Consider the following 24,226-nt stretch of genomic DNA (forward strand, 5'->3'; position numbering starts at 1 on the left):
ACTAGTCAAGGTCCAGAAGGGTACCAAGAACATCGACAAAATAGTTCATGTGACATCAGTGGTTCCACCATAATTTTATGAAGCTACGAGAATACTTTTTGTTGTGCAAAAACTAAAATAACAACTTTATTCAACAATTCTTCTCCTCCACATCACCCTAACGCCATTTTGGAAAGTACCACAACACATGCGCGTACTTTCCTCTGAACGTAAACAAGGCTTCTTAAAAACCTTGAATGTGGTAGGACCCTTGCTGTCTATGGAGGGTCAGATTTCATCAAAAATATCTTAATTTGCGTTAAGACGAACAATGGTCTTACGGTTTGGATAGGCATGAGGGTGAGTAATTAATGACAGAATTTTCATTTTTGGGTGAACTATCCATTTAATAGTTAATTGGTCCCTAAACTAAAGTGTGACCAATGAAAGTAAATAAAATGTCAAAATCAAATAGATTAACACTGACAGTAATGCATAAATAGAGCAAAACACACAAGGGAGCAAAATGGTAAAAAGTAGAAAACAGGGTAAAAAGGAGAACTAAACGCACCTGACCTAATGAATTTAAATACAGTAATGATAGCATCCACTCTTTGCCACATGAGTAGAGTTACAAACTCCTCCCCTCTCATGCCGGGGCGGGATCTGACGCGTCCGGATCCGCCCTGATGTCCCGATGACAGCACGGACAAGATGGCGGCCAGCTGGGAAGTGAAGTGAGGATGTCAACATCATTTCTTCAGTTCAAACAAGTCGGGATTTTCACCACCCAGCCCCTCGATCAATCCGCGATATAGTTCATGTTCCGTGCATCTGTTTACGGCGCCGAAACCGGGGCATTTTAACGCAAACGCGCGCATGTTTTTGCGCTATGTTTTGGAAATCCGTTTGCGCAAAGAGGACCATCAACTCTTGACGAGCGATCTGGCCTGCATGAACCTCCAAAACCCACTCCAGGAGTCATCTAAAGAGTGTTTCAACAACATATCGCACGCTACATCGACTGAAACTCCGCGATCAGTCCGATCGACGCTGTTTTGATTGGTGTTTGCGGTGATTTCCGCGAGGAAGAGCAGCAGTTCTCATTAAAGCTGCGGAAGTGGAGGAGAGCTTTTCACGCCAGTCATCTTTCAAATGCACTTTCTGTCCTCCCGTGGATGCTCTTTGCTCCATTATCCAGCTGTAAAATATCTAAGACCGCATTAAAACGCGGCAAACGGAATCCAGGGGTGCATTAGCTGTATTTTGTCCGGAAACAGTGTTTTTTGCTGACTTGCTGGCCAGTTTTAGTGGTTAAAGTGACGCCATGGCTCATTCTCCAGTGCAGGGCAGTCTGCCTGGGATGCAGGTAAAGATATAAACAGCATCTTTTATTTCAAGTCATATTACGGTTTTAAAAATGTAACTATATGTATTGTGCAACGTCCCTCACTTTCATAAGCATAAGAGTTTCTATTCTTCGATAAGTTGCAGAAAATCAGAAATCTGACTTCTTTTTGTCTTATGTGTTTAATAATGATAAACATAAACGTGTGTAGTATGTGTCTTTGAAGAGTAAGGTCATCTTATTGCTGTGTACATGCTGAAAGTAATGAAAGAGTGACCACTTATGTAGTAGTTTAGGGGTTTTTCAATCTTTTAAATGCCACTCGAACACCAAATGTGACCCTGAACCACAAAACCACTCTTTAATTAGCACGGGTATTTGTTTAGCAATAGACAAAAATGCATTGTATGGGTCAAAATGATCCATTTTTATACCAAAAATCATTTGGACAACGTTAAATGCGATTTTCTCAGTATTTAGATTTTTGCACCCTCAGATATCTTGTATATACATATATTGTAATGTCCTAACAAACCATACATCAATGGAAAGCTTATTTGTTCAACTTTAAGATAATGTATAAATCTCAATTTCAAAAAATTTAGTTTTATAACTGGTTTTGTGGTCCAGGGTCACAAATATGATCATCCTTGTGCCATTCTAAAAATGTAAAAGGCAGCTATGTTTTTTTTCACACATAAATACTCACTGTTTATACTGTGAATGAAGGTATTGTTGTATTATATTATTACATTTTTCGGCTTTAGCACTGTGCTCTTAAAAGTTGACTTTATAGTTAAATTTTCATTTAGTTTAATCTTATATGTGACCCTGGACCACAAACCCAGTCATAAGTGTCAATTATTTGAATGCATATGCTTTTCAAAAAAATCTCAATATTGATAAAATCGCCTTTAAAGTTGCCCAGATGAAGTTCTTAGCAAAGCGTATTACTAATCAAAAATTTATTTTTAATATATATATATTTACAGTGGGAAATTTACAAAATATCTTCATGGATCATGATCTTAATTTAATATCCTAATGATTGTTGGCATAAAAGAAAAATATTTTGACCCATACAATGTGTTTTTGGCAATTGCTACAAATATTCACACATTCTATTGTAGTATTTAAAAATTTTTAAAAACTGTTTTTGTTCTCTAAACTGTACCAAAGACTCCCTTATACCAATGTAGTAGTGGACTGGAGGTGGCTTGATTAGGTTTGGTTTACTATATTTCAAATACTTATGAAGAAACACAGCAAATGTGATGCTTAACAGAAAAGGCTTTGAGTCCTTCATCATCTGAGAAGCTTGGAAGTCAACAATTTAGAAAGCATTTCCATTAAATATTAAAATTTTTATGTTCTACCTCTTGAAAGAGCATTAGCACCACTGTAACCATTCTGGGACATCCTTTATGAAACTGTGATCATGTATGAAGTAGGACAGTACCAATGTAGAACCGTTTTCAGGGTCATTCTATTAAAATTTTCATGTTCGTGCCCTCTAGAGAGCGTTAGTAGTACCGTAACCTTTTTGGGACATCCTTTATGAACTATAATCATGTATGAAGTGGGACAGTACCAGTGAAGAACCATGAAGTGGAAGGGTAGAGACAAAAGGAAAGAGGGCGATGAGGGATGGAGAGATGTCTGCAGAGAGTAGCCATCATAACTGGGTCACTTGGTTGGGTTTCTATTCATGCTGGGCCATATGACTGGTTTGCCCTCAGGACAGGAGAGCAATCTGCCATCCCAAGTAGTTGGCTTATCGTTGCTTTAGGTTGAATATGCAGGAAGCCATTCTTGGCTGGGAGCCTCTATCTTTTGAGGAGGCCCTCAAAGAGACTCCATGTGAGGAGGAAAACCGGAATTATGTAGGAGGTCACAGACCTCCACAGGGAGGGCTACAAGTCACCAGTTGTGAGAACGCAGTGATGGAATAAGCGTTCATTCTCTAGTATTTCCTTATGGGTCACAGAGGAGTTGTGGCGGTCATCCATTAGGAGCATTTCTGAGGCCCGCATGTTCTCACCTGGCCGTAACACACCTCATATGGCCGGCCTCAGAGTTTCCAGCTCCCTAAAACACAAACACAGATGGGAGCCAAGGGATGACGTGGCCTTCTAAAAGAATTTGTTGGCTGTTACACCTGTCAGTGTGCATCGGGATCAGGATTACGGAGATCAGCTGGGAGTGTAGGCGAGCAATCAGCATTAGGGCTGAATCAGGGAGCAAAGCCTTCATCATCTCCGTGATGGGACGAGTAGATGACAGCTAATGAATCTCTGAGTGATGCATTAAAGGGCTTCTTTGTGGGTGTGTGTGCTTTGAGGAAAGATGTGCGAAAATCATCTGTGTATGAGAAAATCGATTTGTGTGTGTTCATAAGATGGCATCACTAGTTGACAGAGCACAGATTGGCAATCGGTCTCCAAGATGCTTGTCAACACACGTCATTAATCACAGTGACTACTGTTCACCGGCCTCTTTTTCACTCTTTCACGAAGGCTTTGTCATCTTTTCGGTATATTGGTTGTTGTGCTGCAGTTGGTTGATTTGTGTTGTTTAAAGCAGTTTGTTCTGGGAGGTTCATGGGACTCGTAGGAAAATTTGCAACTACTCAGCATAGCAAAAAAGTTTATAATTGTCTAAGTCAAAGCTGTGTGCCCAATTAAAATCTGTGGCATTTTGTTGTAAATTCCCTTGGTAGAATCTAACCAAATTAGATGGATGCAAACATGAACGGGCTGTCTCATCCATGAAAATAATGAACGAAAATATGCAAAAATTCTACTCATCAAGGCTGAATTTATTTGATCAAAATACAGTAAGAAATGTAATACTGTTAAATATTATTACAATTATTATTAATGTTGGAAACACTTGTGGAAAATTGTACACTACCAGTCAAAAGTTTTTGGACAGTAAGATTTTTAATGTTTTTTTTTTTTTTTTTAAGTTTCTTCTGCTCACCAAGCCTGCGTTTATTTGATCCAAAATACAGAAAAAGCAGTAATATTGTAAAAAATGTATAATATTCTAAATAATTGCTTTGTATTTTGAATATATTTAAAAATGTAATTTATTCCTGTGATCAAAGCTACATTTTCAGCATCCTTACTCAAGTCTACAGTGTCACATGATTCGTTAGAAATCATTCTAATATGCTGATTTGCTGTTCAAGAAGAAATCATAAATATTTAAAGCAATTGAGTACATTTATTTTCAGGATTCTTTGATGAAATAGAAAAATCTAAAGGTCAGCATTTACCTGAAATAAAAAGCTATTGTAACATTATACAATATACAATTTAAAAGCCTGAAGTCAGTATACATGTTTTTTGGGAAAGAAATGATAGAAATTAATACTTTTATTTAGCAGGGATGCTTTAAATTGATCAAAAGTGATGTTAAAGACATTTTAACTTCAGTTAAATGCTGGTCTTCTGAACTTTTTATTCCTGAACCTGACAAAAGCCTTCTACTGCTGTTTTCAACATAATAATATTAAAAGATGTTTTGTGAGAGGCAAATTAGAATATTATAATTATTTCTGAAGGATCATATGACTGGAGTAATAATGCTAAAAATTCGGCTTTGAAATCATAGGAATAAATTACATTTTAAAATATATTCAAATAGAAAAAAGTTATTTTAAATGGTAAAAGTATTTCAAAATTGCACTGTTTTCACTGTACTTTAGATCAAATAAATGCAGGCTTGGTGAGCAGAAGAGACTTATTTTAAAAACATTAAAAAACTTTTGACTGGTAGTGTATGTGATATATGTTTGAAGAATTCTTTGAATAGAAGGTTCAAAAGCATGGTGTTTATTTAATATCAGAAGCCTTTGTTACATTATGAATATCTTCACTGTCACGTTTGATCAATTTTATATGCCCCTGCTAAATAAATATGTTAATGTCTTCCAAAAAAAAAGATACAAATCTTGCTGACCCCAAATTTTTAGAACAGTGCTTTATATTGAATATGGTTTTAATAATAACCCTAGAAATTCAAGAGGAATGTAGAAACTAAATGATCAATTGTCCTATCCAGCTTGATAATTTTGCATATTAATAATGCATTTTATTTATTATGTCAATAATACTGTGTTAAACAGTATTTGCTACTGTGTTGGGTGAAATCTGAATCCTGTAATGAAACCAGTTGAGAAGCACTTGAAAAAATGAAACTAGTGCTGTATAAAATGAAATGGAGAGCACATCTACAATCACTTAAACCTTTGCTAGAGGTAATCAGTCCTTTCAGCCTTATATCAAAGCAGGGTCAAGATATCCCTAAACAGATTTCCATTATTTCACGCTACCCTGAGGTACGAGGCATTAGAATAATGTACTTTAGGCTGTGGGCAAAATCTGCTGTCTTTCATCTTGTATCTTTGGCCGACTAATGCTGTGGCCAATCGGCTCTGTCGTCATCCATTTAACTGGATTTCACACTTTTATGAGGTCCCCATGAAATCCTGCCTGCGTGTACCTCCCGCAGCGCCTCTGATACTGCACTGGACAAGCTGTTCTGCTGTTGTGTTCGGCTTCATTATGACTCTGCGTTCGGTAGGTTTAGAGTTTATGCTAGCAAAAGAGATTTGGAGGATTTTAAGGTCGTGAATTTTTGCGTGCTTAGAGGATGTGCACAACAGCAGTTCAGGATTGGCTTAAATTCTGGTCACGCTGGCGGTTAGACTAACATGGTTTGTTTTGCTTTGTTTGAATGATCTTGGTGAAGCAGTGGTGATGTTTTAGACAGGTTTTGGAGGCTTATGTTAGCAAGCAAGAGCAGTTTGAGGTTTAGTTAGTTCTGCTGTTATTTATTCAAGTGCTTTCTAATTTAGCCACTGTGGATTCTGCAGCGAACTGCCTTGTGCTAATGTTGACGCTGTTTGTAGCTCTCTCTGTGTTTCCTTTAAGAAGGCCTCTGGGGTCTGAGATGTTCAGGGTCATGGCTGAGACCTCTGGGAGCTTTGGTCCCAACCAGATGTTCTTCAGTTCTCAAACATACTTCGGTTTTGCTTCAGTAGCATTTCAGAGAACTTCTAGTCTAACCAAACACTGGATTAAAAAATCCTATCTTAAAGGGATAGTTCACCAAAAAATGAAAATTCTGTTATTAATTACTCACCCTCATTTTTTTTTAAGTTACTTTTTTTGGGCTTTTGTGCCTTTAATGGACAGGACACTGGAGAGATGACAGGAAATCATTGGGCAGAGAGAGGGTAGCAGAATTGACAAAGGACCTCAAGACGGGATTCGAACTCGGGTCGCCGTTAGCACAGTTGCACTATATGTCGGTGCACTAACCACAAGGCTATCGGCGCAGACAATTACTCACCCTCATGTCGTATGAAACCTGTAAGACCTTCGTTCATCTTCTGATATCTTCTGAAGATATTTTTGATAAAATCTGAGAGCTTCTGGTTATGCGTGTCGAAGACTGACACTTGAATGAAGTCATTATTTATGTTTTCTTTGTGCACAAAAAGTATTCTATTCAGGATTTCATCAAAAATATCTTCATTTACGAAGGTGAACGAAGGTCTTATAGGTTTTGAACAACATGAGGGTGAGTAATCGATAGAATTTTCATTTTTGGATGAACTATCCCTTTAAGACTGCTTATATGTGCTTGGAACTAATTGAAGACCTAGACTAAAATGTCTTTGTTTTTCATTCCAGAATTTAAAAGCAGATCCTGAGGAGTTGTTCACAAAGCTGGAAAGAATTGGTAAAGGTTCGTTTGGAGAGGTGTTTAAGGGCATCGACAATCGCACGCAGAAAGTTGTGGCCATCAAGATCATTGATCTAGAAGAGGCTGAAGACGAGATTGAAGACATTCAGCAGGAAATCACAGTGTTAAGCCAGTGTGACAGTCCCTTTGTCACCAAATACTACGGTTCCTACCTAAAGGTGAGTGGCCAGCATATGCAAAAAGCCTCTTTGAGGTCATGCAAAGTGATATCTCCTTGGTTAACTGAATTCCACTTGAACAGTTTGGACCCCATAGGGCATCATTTGTCTTTTTAGCTAACCTACCGTTCAAGAATTTTTAACTCTTTTATACTTAAAAGAAGAAATTGATACTTCTCTTCACCAAGTAGGATTAAAGACTTGGCTCACTCAAAAATGAAAGTGTTTTTCATCATTTACTCATCCTTATGTCATTCCAAAACCTTTGTTCACCTTTGAAATGCAAAGATAGTGGAATGAAATTTAAAAGGTAATTGTTCCTCCATTGAAAGTCTGTTACACCGAAAAACAGTGCTTGCCTGAAACACAATGAAACCAATGAGGTTTGTTCTCGCGTGTCACGCAAGCACATTGGACCTCATTGAGGTTAATTTTTGTGCATTAAGTAAATACGACTGAGCTGCTGCCATATATGAACAGGAACGTGAGTAATTGATGACTGTATTTTCATTTTCGGGTGAACAGTTCAACTTTTACTTTTGATTTGAAAGCCTCATTACTCCAGCTTATAAGAAATCAGTTCCCTTATCTTCAAGTAGCCGTTTTAGTCTTCTAATTTGGAAGTAAAGAAAGTTTGTTTGTTAGCTTGCCACAGTTGAAAACAGTTGTGCTGCTTAATGAAGTATGGAACTTGCAACACAATGTCTTTTTTTTTCTGCTGCTGAAGTGATGCCAGTACACTGACATTTCATAGTCCAATTTTGGCTTCAAAGAAGCAGCTTCCTCTAGAAGCTCATCAGTCCATTTTTCTTTTGAGAGATGAAGGCTATTCCATCTGTGAGTGTACAATACCGTCTTGAATCATGACAGCACATTGGATTTAAACAGGACAGAGAGAATGGGATGGCCCAGATGCATGCCAGCAAGAGGACATTAGAGTGTCTAGTTTGAGAAACAGACACCCCTTAGGTCCTCAACTGGCAGATTTGTTCAATAGTATATGCCAAACAACAGTTTCATCTAACTCTGTGGAGAGCAGGCTGTGTTGTGGGCTCTGTGAGCAGAACTTCAAAGAAAAAAAACTTCTTCTGAAGTTGGCATATAAATATTGGTAGAATGAGCAACTTAGACACTGGACAGTGAATGATTAGAATAGACTGTTAAAGACGGCTGAATCTAGATTTGATGAGATAGGAGCATTTTGACAGTAAGGTCTGCCCAGCTGTCATTATTCACTCGAGTATCCTTCATTTGCAACAAAGTTTAAAGAAACTATGGAATTCCTGTTTCTGCCACTGAATAAAAAATAAAAACTTTTTTTTTCTCACAATTCTAACTTTTTTCTCACAATTTTGAGTTATAAAATTATAGTACTGGGATTTTAGACTCGCAATTTTGAAAAAATAAAGTCAGAATTGCAATATGTAAACTCACAAGTCTTTTTTCTTTTCTGAGTTTGTATCTTGCAATTACATTTTTTTTCTCACCAATGTGAGTCTATATCTCACAATTCTGACTTGTTTTTCTCGCAATTACAAGTTTACATTTTATTGTCAGAATTGCATGATACAAACTTGCAATTCTGACTTATTTTCTCAGAATTGTGAGATTTAAACTTGCAATTGTCAGATTTGCTAGAGATAAAAAGTCAGGATAGAGGAATATAGACTTGCAATTGCGAGAAATAAAGTCAGAATTGCAAGACATAAATTCCCAATTCTCCCAAATGCGAGTTGATATCTTGCAAAATAAGATTTTTTTCTTGCAATTGCGAGCTCATATCTCACAACTCTGACATATACGCAGTTGTAATTTATAAAGTCCAATTCCGAGGGGAAAAAAGACTTTAACCTCACAATCCTTGATAACTTAATAAAGACTTAATAACTTGCAATTGACTATAAATAAAGTCTTTAAAGTCTTTAAATTGAGAGATGTAAACTCTTGTGAGATTGTGAGATATAAAAAAGTAACATTTCTGAGTCATTTCTCAGAATTGCAGCTTTCTTGCAATTGCGAGTTTATATCATGCAATTCTAACTTTATTACTCAAAAAAGTCAGAATTGTGTAAGTGAAAAAATGACTTCTCAGAATTGTGAGATATAAACTCAAATCTGCAAGTTATAAAGTCAGAATAGCAGGATATAAACTTGAAAAAAAAAACAGAATTGCAAAACAAAAAATTTGTATCCCATAATTTTCAGATTTTTCTGAATTTGTTCTTGCAATTGCGAGTTTATAAATATCTTATATTCTCATAAGTGAGAGAGAAACTCACAGTTGTGAGATATAAAGTCCAAAGGGAAAAAAAGAGTGATATGTCAGATCTGAGAATTTTTAATCTCACTAAAGTCAGAATTGTGAGATGTAAACTCGCAATTGCAAGAAAAAAGTACAAATTGTGAGGAAAAAATGCAGAATTACCTTTTTTAATTGTTTATTCAGTGGCAGAAATGGGCTTCCATAAAATGCAGCATTTATGTAAAATAGAAATAATCCTTTAAAACATTATCCTTTAATTTTTGAACAATTTTGTGCAACATTGGTGACCTAAAGGTATCGGTTTCTTTAAGGAACTTAATTTCAGGATTTCAAAATGTTGAATTTTATATTTTTATGTAAGCTACTAATCTATCCTTTCGCATAAACCATAAAGCTGAATCTATAGTAGGGGTGGGAGAAAAAAGCGATTGTCCGATGAATCGCAATTCTCTCTTCAACGATTCTAAAGATTCCCACCCTTAATCTATAGTGATTCCACAAAAGAAATGTTTTGTAGTCGCTTTGCAGTCCAAATTAAATATGATTTGATAAAACAGCACTGAGCCACAGAATAATGTCAAGAAAGCATCCATTTTTATAGCGCTGACCTCGCAAAACAAACACAGCGCAATCAGTGTAGTCTGATTCCTGCCCAAGTGAATGTTAAAGGGATAGTTCACCCAAAAATGAAAATTTGATGTTAATCTGCTTACCCCCAATCAGTGTTGTTTTCGTCAACGATGACGATGACGAAATCATTTCGTTGACGCCACTTTTTTTCATGACGATAACGAGACGATGACGAGATAAAAATGGCTCGTTGATGACTAAAACATGACGAGACGTGTGTGAGTTTTCGTTTCATTTTCGTTTCGAGACGAGAATAGACAAATGTTAGTGGGTGGTCCGTCAGACGTTTAAAATGCATGACATTTCCGCTTATTGTGCTTATTGTACAATTAAAACTTAAAAAGTATCTGACGCTATGGCAAGCCGTTTTAGCATTAGATACTCTTTGCTATACTAGTATGGCAAGCCGTTTTAGCATTCCATCCTTGTTTGTCTTTTATATTCTAAAACATACCTTCATTATTGTAATTATTGGTGAAAATAGTCGATCCGGAAGCTCACATTGTGTTGAACTATAGATCTGCTATTTTCAGAACTTATAAGTGACACTACCCAACAGCAAAATACTTACTGACCTACATTAATTTGTTAAAAGACTACCTTTTTCCCTTTTTTTTTGACTAAAACTAGACTAAAACCTTTTTGACTTTTCGTCGACTAAAATTGGACTAAAACTATCACATATAGAAGTGACTAAAATTTGACTAAAACTAAGAAGCATTTTAGTCCAAAAGACTAAGACTAAGACTAAATCTAAGATGGTTGTCAAAAACAACACTGCCCCCAATGCATCCAAGATGTAGGTTACTTTGTTTCCTCAGAAAAACACAAACGAAGATTTTTAACGAAAACCGGTGCAGTCTGCCAGCCTTATCATGGACGTGGATGGGCACCAGACCTTTAAAAGTAAACAAAAACATGCACAGACAAATCCAAATTACACCCTGCGGCTCGTGACGATACATTGATGTCCTAAGACACGAAACGATCGGTTTTTGTGAGAAACTGAACAGTATTTATATCATTTTTTACCTTTGATACACAGCCACGTCCATCTCTCCTGAGCACGAGTTTGGCATCAGTCACGTCACATGAGCACGCGCTCTGACGTAGAATACACAAACGCCGTAAGGGGAAATCAGTGAAAAGTCCCGGATGAGTTTGCGCAAACTAATGTAATCTTTTAGCTTTAAATCGGTTTAAACAATCAGGATACGCGCAAGTATTTACAATTTTGAATAGCCGCTATACCCACAATCTCTGTGCTCTGTGTAAACAATGAGTGTCGTATTCATGCGACAGATCGCTTCCGGCGTTTGCGTATTCTACGACAGAGCGCGTGCTCATGTGACGTGACTGATGCCAAACTCGTGCACATTACAGATGGACGTGGCTGTGTATCAAAGGTAAAAAATGATATAAATACTGTTCAGTTTCTCACAAAAACCGATTGTTTCGTGTCTTAAGACATCAATGTATCATCACGACCCGCAGGGTGTAATTTGGATTTGTCTGTGCATGTTTTTGTTTACTTTTAAAGGTCTGGTGCCCATCCACGTCCATGATAAGGCTGGCAGACTGCACCGGTTTTCGTTAAAAATCTTCGTTTGTGTTTTTCTGAGGAAACAAAGTAACCTACATCTTGGATGCCCTGGGGGTAAGCAGATTAACATCAAATTTTCATTTTTGGGTGAACTATCCCTTTAAGAACCTGTTCTTTTATAGAATTGCTCAACTCACAGAAGTTATCTTTTTGAATCAGGTGTGTCATTAACAATTTAAACTTTAAAGTTCATAAAATTTAAATCAATGTCTTTAGTGACGTGTTATGACAACATGTAGTTAAAAATACATTTGTGGTAACGGTACAATTTCTACCAGTTAAAAAATGACAACTATATTTGGAGAACGATGTGCAGTGTATTTGTAGATCATTTTGACGTTTATAAGAAGTTGACCGCGTTTTGTTCACGCTAGTTAGCTAAATCAGGGAGATGTGGTTTGCCTACATTACAGCGTGTAAAAACACCTTTTGGCAGGATTTGTAAAGGAAAGCTTACAGAGTATAAACATCACACCACATTTTTATTTATTTTTCAGTTGGTGTAGAATTCAGACGGATCAATATGACTTGAGCTCACACTGTTGACCTTAGTTATTACTATTTGGCACGCTGTCAGCCTGCATGTTCAGTCCACTTCCCACTGTGAAGAAGTGTAAAACTAGCATGTGTGGGTGTTCTTTAAATCAGCCTTGAAACCAATTCAGCCTTTCTGTCTCACGCTCTCTCTTCCTCGACCACAGCACGTGCCAAATGTTCATAATCTTTGATGCCCCATTTAGAGTTGTGATTCTGAACATTAAACTTAAGCTGAATTGGCCCCAGTGTCACAAATGGAAGCAGAAGATGTGGGTGTTCGCTTAATTCTCAAGTCAAAAGGGACCACGGTGAAGTGCTTTAAAGTCACATTTCTTTTTGTTGTGCGTTTAAAGCTGCTAGCCAGAAAGAGAGAAGCACAGACAGCAGCTGTAATTTCTGCCTGGGGGAATATACGACATGTATTTTTGGAAGAGAAACACGGCCCGTAGCATCGGTTGTTACTTTGAAGATCTGTGACGATGAACAGGAAGTGAAATAACTGGTTCGAGTTGTAGAGAGCATGTTACTATTTTTTTTATCCTAGGTATATTTTCCTGCCTGTGCAAAACTCACTGTTAATTAACTCTGGCAGTGTTTGCTAATCCATTGCTAAGGTGTTCCGAGGGGTTTAGGATCTTGCCAAGGTTTCCTGGGTGGTTGCTTAGATGTTTTGCGTGGTTTCTAGGTTCATTTATACTGTCTCATGTCAAAAGAGCACACCTACAATGTTTTGTAGCTTTATTTACACTTGCAGGGGAAATACGATTACTCTTATGAAAGATTTTCCCCCTAAAGGCCACACCTTATAAAACTCAGCAAAAGTTTCATGGGAAAAAATAGATTCGTGTTTAAATTTAGTATTGTAGCAGTGTATGAAGTATAGATCACACAGAAGCCACGTTCAAATCGAGCAGATTTCTGTTGGTCACTGCAGCAAATTTACGTCAGCAATTTGAACCTGTTGCGAAATCTGCTTAGTGGAAATATTTTGTGAAATTCCTGATTGCGCAAATTTCAATTGATGTTACTGGATTTTGACAACTACAATTTGCAGAACTTTGAGTGTTTGTCTTAAAAAAATGCTTGCATAGATTCCAGCTGAAGTAACTGGATTTTGACCACTAAAATTTGGCACGCTTTGTTAAAAACAGCAATCTATTTGTGGCCAGATTTAGTTTTTGATGTTGTTTTTGTACATCATTCACTTACTGTAACAACCTGTCAAGCTTAAGAAAAAGAAAAACCTATAAAAGCCTGATTGTTTGGAGTGAGTGAGGGGAAAAATGGATTTAAAACCTACAAATATGATACATATGGCTTGGATCTCTTCTTCAGTGCAAGATTTTGCCCATTTTATCCACCTGCTAAAAAAATATAAACATTAGACAGATCAGTTATATTTGTAACACAAAAACTGTGTGTGAAAGGTACTAAGCGATCTGAAGATTTAATATCATGACAGAAAACGGAAAAGCAAAGTATTCTTGGGGACTCACCCACACTCCTAAACCATCAAATATACACAAAAAAAATTCTAAATATCATTCTTTGTGAGTGTTTACATAAAGTTGATTAGTTATGTCCTAAGTGAAGAAAAAGAAATTTAATTAAATTCCGTGCATTTAATCTTAATGCATGCTGATTGCAGATACCTGCTGGTTGTTTTTTAAATCAAACATTTAAAAAAATCCCTTGCTCCTTTTTTTTCTGAACGGTGAAGAAAATGCAGTGTTTCAAAGTGTATATCAAGTTTTATTACCATTTTGGCATTTTTGACATTTTTGTTCCAGTCTAGATATTCTTGATAGTACATCTATCATAAAAATGGGAAGATCGCAGTTCTTATTGGGGTGTGCGTTATATATTGTCTACAGTAATGTCTGTTTATAATTAATAATGGTTTATCTATATGTGATTTGTCATTATCGCATAATGTACTGTAGGTTAGACTACTGCACAAGTACATTTAGACTTCACGCTTTCTCTGCATGATTTAGTCTATTAAAATACATTTAGAATTCCCCCAAAATTCAAGATAAGGGACTTTGACTTTGTGTCTTTTATAGTTATATCATCCAATGAAGTTAATATCACACAAAGAGTGACGATTTCTCCAAATATCAGCATGATTGCAAATGTGATATGCATTTGATGAATAGCTCAATAACTAATTAGTTAATATTAGGGCTGTCAAATGATTAATTGCGAATAATTGCATGCTAAATAAAAGTTTGTGTTTACGTAAAATGTTTGGACTGAACTGTACTGTATCCATCAGCTGTTTGAACAATTGAATTAATGACTCAATGACTCACTCATGCAGTGATTTGGAGATTTTAGGTTATATTTAAAGTATATTTTCCATTTTTACCCCCAAAATCATTTTAAGTATCAGTGTTCAATGTTTTATTTCAAACATCAAAACATTATTTATGCATTTGTAACTGAAGGTTATTAATTCATTTATGTCCTGCATTAAACAGACTGTAAATGCATCTAAATGCCTCTTCAGATGGAGATTCTGTGCCACCTCTCCATTGCAAACACACATTTTGTTGATACTTATTTTATTTGATTGGCAACAGCCCTGTAGTCTTACTATTTAAATGTGTCAGTTAAATGTGGCATTTAACTAGGTTAGAAAAAATGGCCTTATAAAGGTAAAATTGCCTGTAAATGCTAAAAAATCAATTTAAACTTACTGGAAAAGTTAATTTGTGTTACCTCCGCAAACTAACCACTGCACAGAATATGAAACATCAAAAGCTTAAAGAGTAAGCAGTCCATGGCAGTCCTTAACCTGTCAAAGTACCAGCACAATAACACGCCCATCAAAATATCTTCTAATTATCGTTAACAAATTTTCAGAAAATATTGAGATAGCCTTTTTTACCATTATCGCACACCCCTAGATCAGATTGCGGATTGTGATTTACCTAGTGTGAAATACAGTTGAGGTCAAAAGTTTACATACACCTTGCAAAATCTGTAAAATGTTAATTATTCTACCAAAGTAAGAGGGATCATGCAAAATGCATGTTGTTTTTTTATTTATTTAGTACTAACCTGAATAAGATATTTCACATAAAAGATGTTTACATATAGTCCACAAATAATAATAATAATAATAGTTGAATTTATAAAAAATGACCCACTTTTACCCCCTGGTTCTTCTTAATGCATTGTGTTTCTTTCTAAAGCATCAGTGAGTATTTGAACCTCCTGTAATAGTTGCATATGAGTCCCTCAGTTGTCCTCAGTGTAAAAAGATGGATCTCAGAATCATACAGTCATTGTTGGAGAGGGTTCGAATACACAAAAACGCTGAGAAGCCAAATAATTGGTGGGACCTGAAGAATTTTTCTGAAGAACAGCAGGCAGGACAAACAAAGGACTCATGAACAACTATCACTAACCAAAAAAACACAGTTGTGGATCATTCAGGTAAAACACAGTATTAAGAATAAAGTGTATGTAAACTTTTGAACAGGGTCATTTTTATAAATTCAACTAATTTCTCTTGTGGACTATATGTAAACATCTTTAATGTGATTTTTTTTTATTATTATTATTCAGGTCAGTACTAAATAAAAAATAACATGCATTTTCTATGATCCCTCTTATTTTGCTAAAATGATTTACATTTTGCAGATTCTGCAAGGTGTATGTACACTTTTGACCTCAACTGTGTGCACCAATGTTTAAAAATGAAGATAGGGGTCGGTATAAGCATATAGTACACCAAAAATAAAGTTTGAAATTTGTGCGGCTTAGTTTCGGTGCGGCTTGCCAGTACTGCAGTATAGACTGGTAATAATTATTTCAAGTTCAAAAGTAAGAGAGAAACACAAAGCACTCAGCACACAAAGATGAAAGAGCACACACAACTTTGTAGCTGCGGTGTGGTGAACCATTAGGTGCAATAAATTAATTGTTCACTTTTAAGAGTCTCTCGGCGTGCTTCTTTATTTTCAGTTTCTGCACACACACACACACACACACACACACACACACACACACACACACACACACACACACACACACACACACTATAGGCTCACGTTCTCTCACTCTTAAGCTCATCATGTGAGGTGGGAGGTATGTAACCCAATTTTCACTCTTCTCTCTCTTTCAGTCTAGCTAATCCCAAATTAAAGGAGAGATTAGGATTACACATTTACCCTCTCACTAGCAAATGCCCCGACTCCTCTGTAAAAGTTGTTTGTTTGTTTGTGAGTTGATGGATTTTTCTCGCCTTTCGACGCCCTATTCATGTTCATCTCTTTATTTATTTATTTTTTTACTGTAGGACACAAAGTTATGGATCATCATGGAGTATTTAGGTGGTGGATCTGCTCTGGATTTGGTACGATGCAAGACTTTTATTCTTGATTAAACTTTTTTATGTTGCTTTATATCATTTTGTGATGTTTATAATATCTTATGTAGAATTTCATAAGTGTAAAACATAAGTTCAAGTTTGAACCTGATTTCACAACCTTTTGTTTTATACAATATTATATTAGTTTTATGTAATTGCTGTTGTCATGAATAGCTAGGCTTGTGTTTGATCATTGTTCTCTTTCAGCTGGAGCCTGGTGCTTTAGACGAAACGCAGATCGCCACCATCCTGAGAGAGATCTTGAAAGGCCTGGAGTATCTACACTCTGAGAAGAAGATTCACAGAGACATCAAAGGTGTGGATAGTAGAATCAAGGTCATCTTGACCTTACACGACCATCTTATGCATATTGCACACAAAAATAAAAGGGAAAATCTCAAGTTCACATCTCCTTTGCAACTTTCTGGAGTCAGGGTGCACTGTTTTTACCAGTCTACAGTGACAAAGTTCCAAGCTTCTACTTTGAACAGTGGTTTTGTCTGGGCTTACAACAAACAGTCAAACCAAAATTTATTCAGACACCTTCAATATTTCTTACATTATCACAGTTTATTCACTAGTTTAGAAAATGGTAATAAAATATGACAAGAACTTAAATTGTGTCAGAACATATTCGTCTTGATAATGCCAGATAACTTTGATAAAAAGGTATGTAACAAAACATGGTCAGGTCAAAGTGTCAAATCAAGTCCACTGAATGAAGAATTTTTGGGTATAATATGTCACAGTTTACTTTATTTTGCTATCCTCACTTACATAAATGAACTGGTGTCCTGCACCCACTAGTAAATAAATATCAAAAATTATATCCGGTGTCTGAATATTTTTCAGTTTGACTGTATATAAAATAACTATTAGCAGTTATTAGCAAGTATACATTATCAATTGTATAGCTTCAAGTCACATAATTATCACTTTGTTTTTGTTTTTTTGCATCTTGTTGCAGCCTTCAAACTGGTTCACACCAACACGCCACAGAAATTGTCAGATTTTTGTATTTGATTTCTCTGTTCAGTCCATTGCATTGGAAAAAGTCAGATGGTCTGATGTTTGTGACACAAACTTGTCACTGTGAATAAAGAAGGTCAAAGGGTATTTGAATGGGGTTTTTTTTTGCAATAGTGTTAATCAGATAACACTAAATACAAGAGTACAAGACAGGAAACCCTGTTCAGTATTCTTCCTCTGCTCTTCACTGTTGCTTAGCAAAATACTCTGTTCTTGAGCACCACCAAGTCATGATTTTAGGTAACAGCAGCTGCTCTGACATTTGACCAAAATACAAATCCTATTGGTTGGCCAGTTTTCTTCACAGTGTGATGGAAAAGATTAGAACACATATTTGCAAAAAAAAGAAAATCTGCCTCAATAATGGCATACAAATGTTTGGGCGGTCTGAACAGATGAGTTCACAGCAGTTCGTTCAAATTAAAATGTTGTATCACAATGAATATTCGTTTTGGTGTAAACAGACTTTCAGTTTGACAGACTTTTTTGGTTTCTTTCAGTTTGTTAAATGGCTGAAGTACATTTAGAAATCAGAAATTTTCAGACTTCTTGATCATCCAAATATTTATCATGAATGATTGAGACTACAACATTAAACATTTTCAAAATGATATTGTCACTGTACTAAAGCAAGTTGGTGAAAAATAATTTGGATATATTTGGACATATAGTAAAATATTTGCTGTTAAATTCACAGCATATCTGATATTAACCCATTACTTTTTTTTGTCCACAAACCTGTATGCCAATTTTAACTGTTAAAACCTAGGGATGTGACAATATCAAAATCTCACAATACGATAATATCACAGTATGAAGTCCACAATATGATTTTTATTGTGATATTTAAAAAGTCAAGTGAAGGATTTTTTTTTTTTTTTTTTTTTTTTTTTTTTAATTTTGTACATTTTTTAAAGTTAAATTCTATCTAATGCACTTTCAGAGTTTAAAGTTAAGAGCTCAAACCAATGTTCTTAACTAAGAAAACTTGTACCTGAACTTTAAAAAGGACCCAACCCATTTTTTTAAGTTATGATATACTGTCCCAGTTTAAATTACATTAACACTGGTGTTTTAGGAGCCAAACAATTTATATAGAGAAAATAATAATAATAATAATAATAATAATAATTTTATATTACTTTTATTTCTATGACAGTCATAGTCATATATTGTAAAACAAATACACTGTAAAATAAATGTAAATGAATATTTCATAGGTATGTTAATTTTGTATATATAGTATTTCCTAATTTCTAAACTTGAAAGAGATATTTTGAATTTAGACTGCAAAATAAGCTCTTAATTTGACCAAAAAGCAGTAGAGTTTTTATTTTGACTGAAAACTCCGTAAAGCTTCCATAAAAAACAGGCTTACAAAATGCTTCTCACTACAAATCTAGTGAAATGCTGTAATCATCTGTAAAATAAAGCATAACTGGTGACCGTTCATTTACTGTGAATGGAGCCGCTCTGAGGCACGGAAAACATCGGATCATGAGCTGATCACCTGAACAAAATGCATGCTTCACTTTAAAATGCGCCGTGAAAGCAGACTTGATAAAGGGATTAAGCCATTTTGTGATTTCGGATTTAGTTTGTTTGACAGATACTGTGCCAAAGCATAATGGCCCAAAACACAACTTTAAAGACCTTTTATGTAAGACTATTTTAAAGATGTACACTTTTTACCCGGAAGCCCTATATCATTTCGTTTCATGTGACCATGATAATATCCAGACAATAGCAATGCTATCGCGATACCATGATATTGATAATATCCCTATTAATTTCTGACTATTCTTTAAGAAGCAAAATTAGTTGATAGTAGTGTGAATGGTATGATAAATAATAGGAATTTTGTTCAATGTGAATGTAAAAAAAACATTTAGTATTTTACACATTAATAGTAGGGCTGGGTAAAAAAAATTGACTTCTTGAATTTAATTGGTTCTCATTTTTACAAAATCCCAAGAATCTGAATTTGTCTGTTTTCAGTTATTGAACAGAACATGGTAGTGCGCTTACCATCTAATAAATTGCAATAAGCTTTGTTACTATTAAAACAGATTTCAAAATCTGTCCATTTTATTACAGTATTCAAACAATAAATGTTGTTTTGCCACTGTTTAATGTGGAGTGACAGATAGCTGTAACACCTCAGATCACAAGAAGCGGCACATGAACTGATAATGTTCACTTTAATACCAGTTACAGCACAAAATAAACCTGAATAAACATCTGAAGTTATGTTAAACAAGAGCACAACTTACCTAAATCTGTATCCTGTCTTATGTAAGCGCTTAATCAGTGTTTTAACCACGCAAAGACGTCAATATAACAACTAGTAGACAATGTCACATAATGTCACATTTACCTCAGAAAAGAACATATTAGGTGATCATAAACTCATCAGTCAGCTAGAAAAAAAATAACTCTAGAGAGGAGTATTTTGCTAAATATATGCACATTTATTATAATTTTTACTGCTGTTTAATGTTTAATCAGTCAAGTTTTTATGACAGCTACCATTTAAATGTTTATATTGCAAAAAATTAATTGGAGTAGAAAAATACAATTTTCTAATTTTAACTTTGTTTTTATAAAAACTTAACTGAGTGTAATTTAAGCAGTTTTATACAAATAGTAATGTAGTACTGTATATATTATATATGCTGTAATATATACAGTACCATGTACTGTATATATTACAGCATTAGTTGAGTTTTTTTTTTCCTTGAAAAAATTTGGCATGTACTGTACTTGATATATGTGACCCTGGACCACAAAGCCAGTCTTAAGTTGCTGGGGTATATTTGTAGCAATAGCCAAAAATACATTGTATGGGTCAAAATTATTGATTTTTCTTATATGTCAAAAATCATTAGGAAATTAAGTAAAGATCATGTTACATTAAGATTTTTTGTAAAATTCCTACTGTAAACCTATCAAAATGTAATTTTTGATTAGTAATATGCATTGTTAAGATCTTAATTTGGACAACTTTAAAGGTGATTTTCTCAGTATTTTGATTTTTTTGCACCCTCAGATTCCAGATTTTTAAATAGATGTATCTCGGCCAAATATTGTCCTATCCTAACAAACTATACATCAATAGAAAGCTTATTTATTGAGCTTTCATATGATGTATATAGCTCAGTTTTGTAAAATTTTACCTTATGACTGGTTTTGTGGTCCAGGGTCACATATATACATATCCAAAATAATCTAAATCGAATCAGACATTCAGTTGAATATTGTAAGCTTGTGAATCAGAATCGAATCATGAAAACCTGGCCCTAATTAATAGTATACGTTAAAGCTAAAAAGTTTTAAGTAAAAAAAAAAATGCATTATGTAAAATCTTTTTTTTCTCACTTTATTCATGGACCCCCAACACATCTATCTCTGAGGGTTCTCAGACCCCGTTTGAAACAAAAATATTGAATAAATATTAAATATTGAAAAATCACCTTTAAAGTTGTCCAAATGAAGTTATTAGCAATGCATATTAAGTTTGATATATCAAAATTAAGTTTTGATATTTGCAGTAGGAAATTTACAAAATATCTTCATGGAACATAATCTTTACTTAATATCTGAATGATTTTGGCATTAAAACAATCATTTTGACCCATACAATGGATTGTTGGGTATTGCTACAATTATACCCTATGACTCACTGCTTGTTGGTACACTCTAAACTAAATGCACACTTACCCTCCATCCCTTGTTTGTTTGTTTGTTTGTTTCTTTCAGCTGCAAATGTATTATTGTCAGAGCAAGGGGAGGTGAAGCTGGCAGATTTCGGTGTGGCTGGTCAGCTGACGGACACACAGATCAAGCGGAACACGTTTGTGGGCACACCCTTCTGGATGGCACCAGAGGTCATCAAACAGTCTGCCTATGACTCAAAGGTAAGGGTCACTGTGGACATGCCAAGAGTGACTTGCTAGCTGAAAATCCATCGTTGCGCCAGACGTCTGGCTCTGGATTTGGTGTTGATTGTAATATCTTGTCAGTTTTTCCATATGAATCATTTAGAGGAGTGATGACTCTTCCACTTCCACATGACCTGACATGAAGCTATTGCCCGTTCACATCAATTTTGTTTCTTTTCCCGCCAGGCTGACATTTGGTCATTGGGAATCACGGCGATCGAGCTAGCTAAAGGAGAGCCACCCCACTCTGATCTGCACCCCATGAAGGTGCTGTTCCTCATTCCAAAGAACAACCCCCCTACACTGGAGGGCAACTACTGCAAACCTCTGAAAGAGTTTGTCGAGGCCTGTCTAAACAAAGAGCCCAGTTTTGTGAGTATGCTCATGGGGGAATCCCAGAGGTCATTTCCTCCTTTCTGGATCACTGATTCTTCTGGCAAAACAGTTTATTCTATTTGCTAAAATAGAATAGACATGTTAAAATTGTACCTGCATCTAATAACAACATTGAAGATTAATTTCAAAGGACCCATCTCACTCTTTCTTATATCTTTGTGTTTTCATCTCAGAGACCGACAGCCAAAGAGTTGCTGAAACACAAGCTCATCGTGCGCTACGCAAAGAAAACATCCTATTTGACAGAGCTCATCGACAGATACAAGCGCTGGAAAACCGAACAGTCCCGAGCGGAATCCAGCTCTGATGAGTCTGACTCGTACGTTGCTCAAAAATGCTTTTCATAAAATTCTTAAAGAAATATTGCACCAAAAAAATTATATCTGTCATCATTTACTCACCCTCATGTCATTCCATAACAGAATGCATTTCTTTCCTTCTGTGGAATGTAAGTAATTTTTACCTCACTCATTTATCTCACATTTACCTCTAGTGTATGGATGAAAAACACTTTTCTTTTACATTTCTTTTATGTTCCACAAGATAAGGTCATAGTTTTGGAATGACATGAGAGTGAGTAAATAATGACACACTTTTTTTTTTCAACTGGTTTTTAATCATGGGTCAAGGCAACTAGCAAAAATATTTACATTAGGGTTTGTGCAAGGTGCTTGAAGTACTTGAATTTTACTTTCTGAAATTTAAGGCCTGGGACAACCATTTAAAATAGCCGTAATACTGAAGAGGTATTTGAAAGTGCTTAAATTATTATAAGTCAGTGTGTCTATGAAATAAGTGTTTAATTTTTTCATTAAGCACACATCTTTTCATGCAATTCAAAAAACAGAATTTTTGGTTGTCTCAGTTAATGTCATAAACCTAGTGAGCTAAGCCAGTAGTAATACTGACAATGTTGTGTAAACATGGCTGAAGATGCAAAAAGAGGGACAGATAAACTAAATTAATCGAGTAATTTATGCTGGAACCACTCTGATTGATTTAAACTCATGACTTTGATCGTTCATTTCAAGCAATTCAGTGTGTGTTTTTTGTGTGGCATAAACCAGATAAAAAAACAACAAAAAAAAACATTAATTTTCAAATTTTTACATAGCTTGTAATGACTTTAAAAAGCACGTAGTAATGGGTGAAATGGAGAATCAGTTAAACCATTGTGTCGGAAAAACAATTCACTGTTTTTAAAGTGCTCTAATCAGAAATCTGAATTTGCGTCATATCGGGACTTCAAATTGCGTATTGCAAATAATTTGATTTAGGGTGTGTTCACACTTGTCATGTTTGACAATTTGAATTAAAATGAACTCTGGTGTCATTGCTCTGTTAGTGGGGTTCATTTGAGTAAGTGTGAACGCTGCCATCCAAACTCTGGTGCGCACCAAACCAGCCGACCAAGGCCGCTAAAAAGATCCACTTCCAAATGATCAGTAAATGCGTACTTTGATTTCATGCACCCGCAGCACTGCTTTAAGTCGAACGCACCTTTTCCTTTTGTTTGGAGTGTTCGGTGAGTTCCGTCATGAAATATACGTCATTCAACCTGGCCAATCAGTTTGTGCACATATCACTATGCCTTTAGTTTCGGAATCTTTAGATTCACTGTCAAAAATGCCAGTGTGAAGGCTTAACGGACCAGGACCAAATGTATCATTTTCCTTTTTGTTCCTGACCAAATGAACCGAACTACAAGTGTGAACACACCCTAAGATTGCGACTTCGGAGCTGGTTGACTTAATCGTGACTTCAAATTGTGTATCATAAATCATTTGATTCAGATCAGAACTTCGCGTATCACAAATAATTTGATTCAGATCGGGACTTCAGGGGGCATATTGCAAATCATTTGATTTAGATCTGAACAGGTTTGTGAACCATTTTGTGAATTGACTGTTTCAAATCAAATGTTTCATGTTAGGTGATTTGATGTCCCGATCTAAATCAAATCATTCTTGACAAGAATTAACAATTAACAAGAATTTCCAATTAAGGGTGGGACTTCACTTGGGTTCGCAAATCATTTGATTCAGTTCACTTAAGAAAATGAACCAAGGTTTTACTATAGTAAAAGAGTAGTATACTTTGTAATACTTTAATATATTTTTATTCATCTTTTTCTTTTAGAATTTAAAAGAGAAGACGTAAATGAGATCTCCAATTGAAGTCCT

The 24,226-nt window shown here is 35.4% G+C and overlaps 1 protein-coding gene across 1 annotated transcript in view; it reads left to right on the forward strand.

Annotated features, from left to right (window-relative positions):
- The first annotated feature begins 688 nt into the window (after positions 1–688).
- Positions 689–24,226, forward strand: part of stk24b (serine/threonine kinase 24b (STE20 homolog, yeast)) — a 32,808-nt gene continuing 9,270 nt past the window's right edge. Inside the window, exons 1-7 of the mRNA XM_073851184.1 lie at positions 689–1,348; positions 7,033–7,263; positions 16,606–16,662; positions 16,885–16,993; positions 21,466–21,623; positions 21,834–22,019; positions 22,217–22,362. Coding sequence (XP_073707285.1) covers positions 1,307–1,348; positions 7,033–7,263; positions 16,606–16,662; positions 16,885–16,993; positions 21,466–21,623; positions 21,834–22,019; positions 22,217–22,362 — 929 coding nt within the window. The 5' untranslated portion in view covers positions 689–1,306. The remainder of the gene's footprint in view (positions 1,349–7,032; positions 7,264–16,605; positions 16,663–16,884; positions 16,994–21,465; positions 21,624–21,833; positions 22,020–22,216; positions 22,363–24,226) is intronic.

The sequence above is a fragment of the Garra rufa genome, chromosome 12 (genome assembly GCF_049309525.1).
Source record: "Garra rufa chromosome 12, GarRuf1.0, whole genome shotgun sequence".
In the NCBI taxonomy this organism is placed as follows: domain Eukaryota; kingdom Metazoa; phylum Chordata; class Actinopteri; order Cypriniformes; family Cyprinidae; genus Garra; species Garra rufa.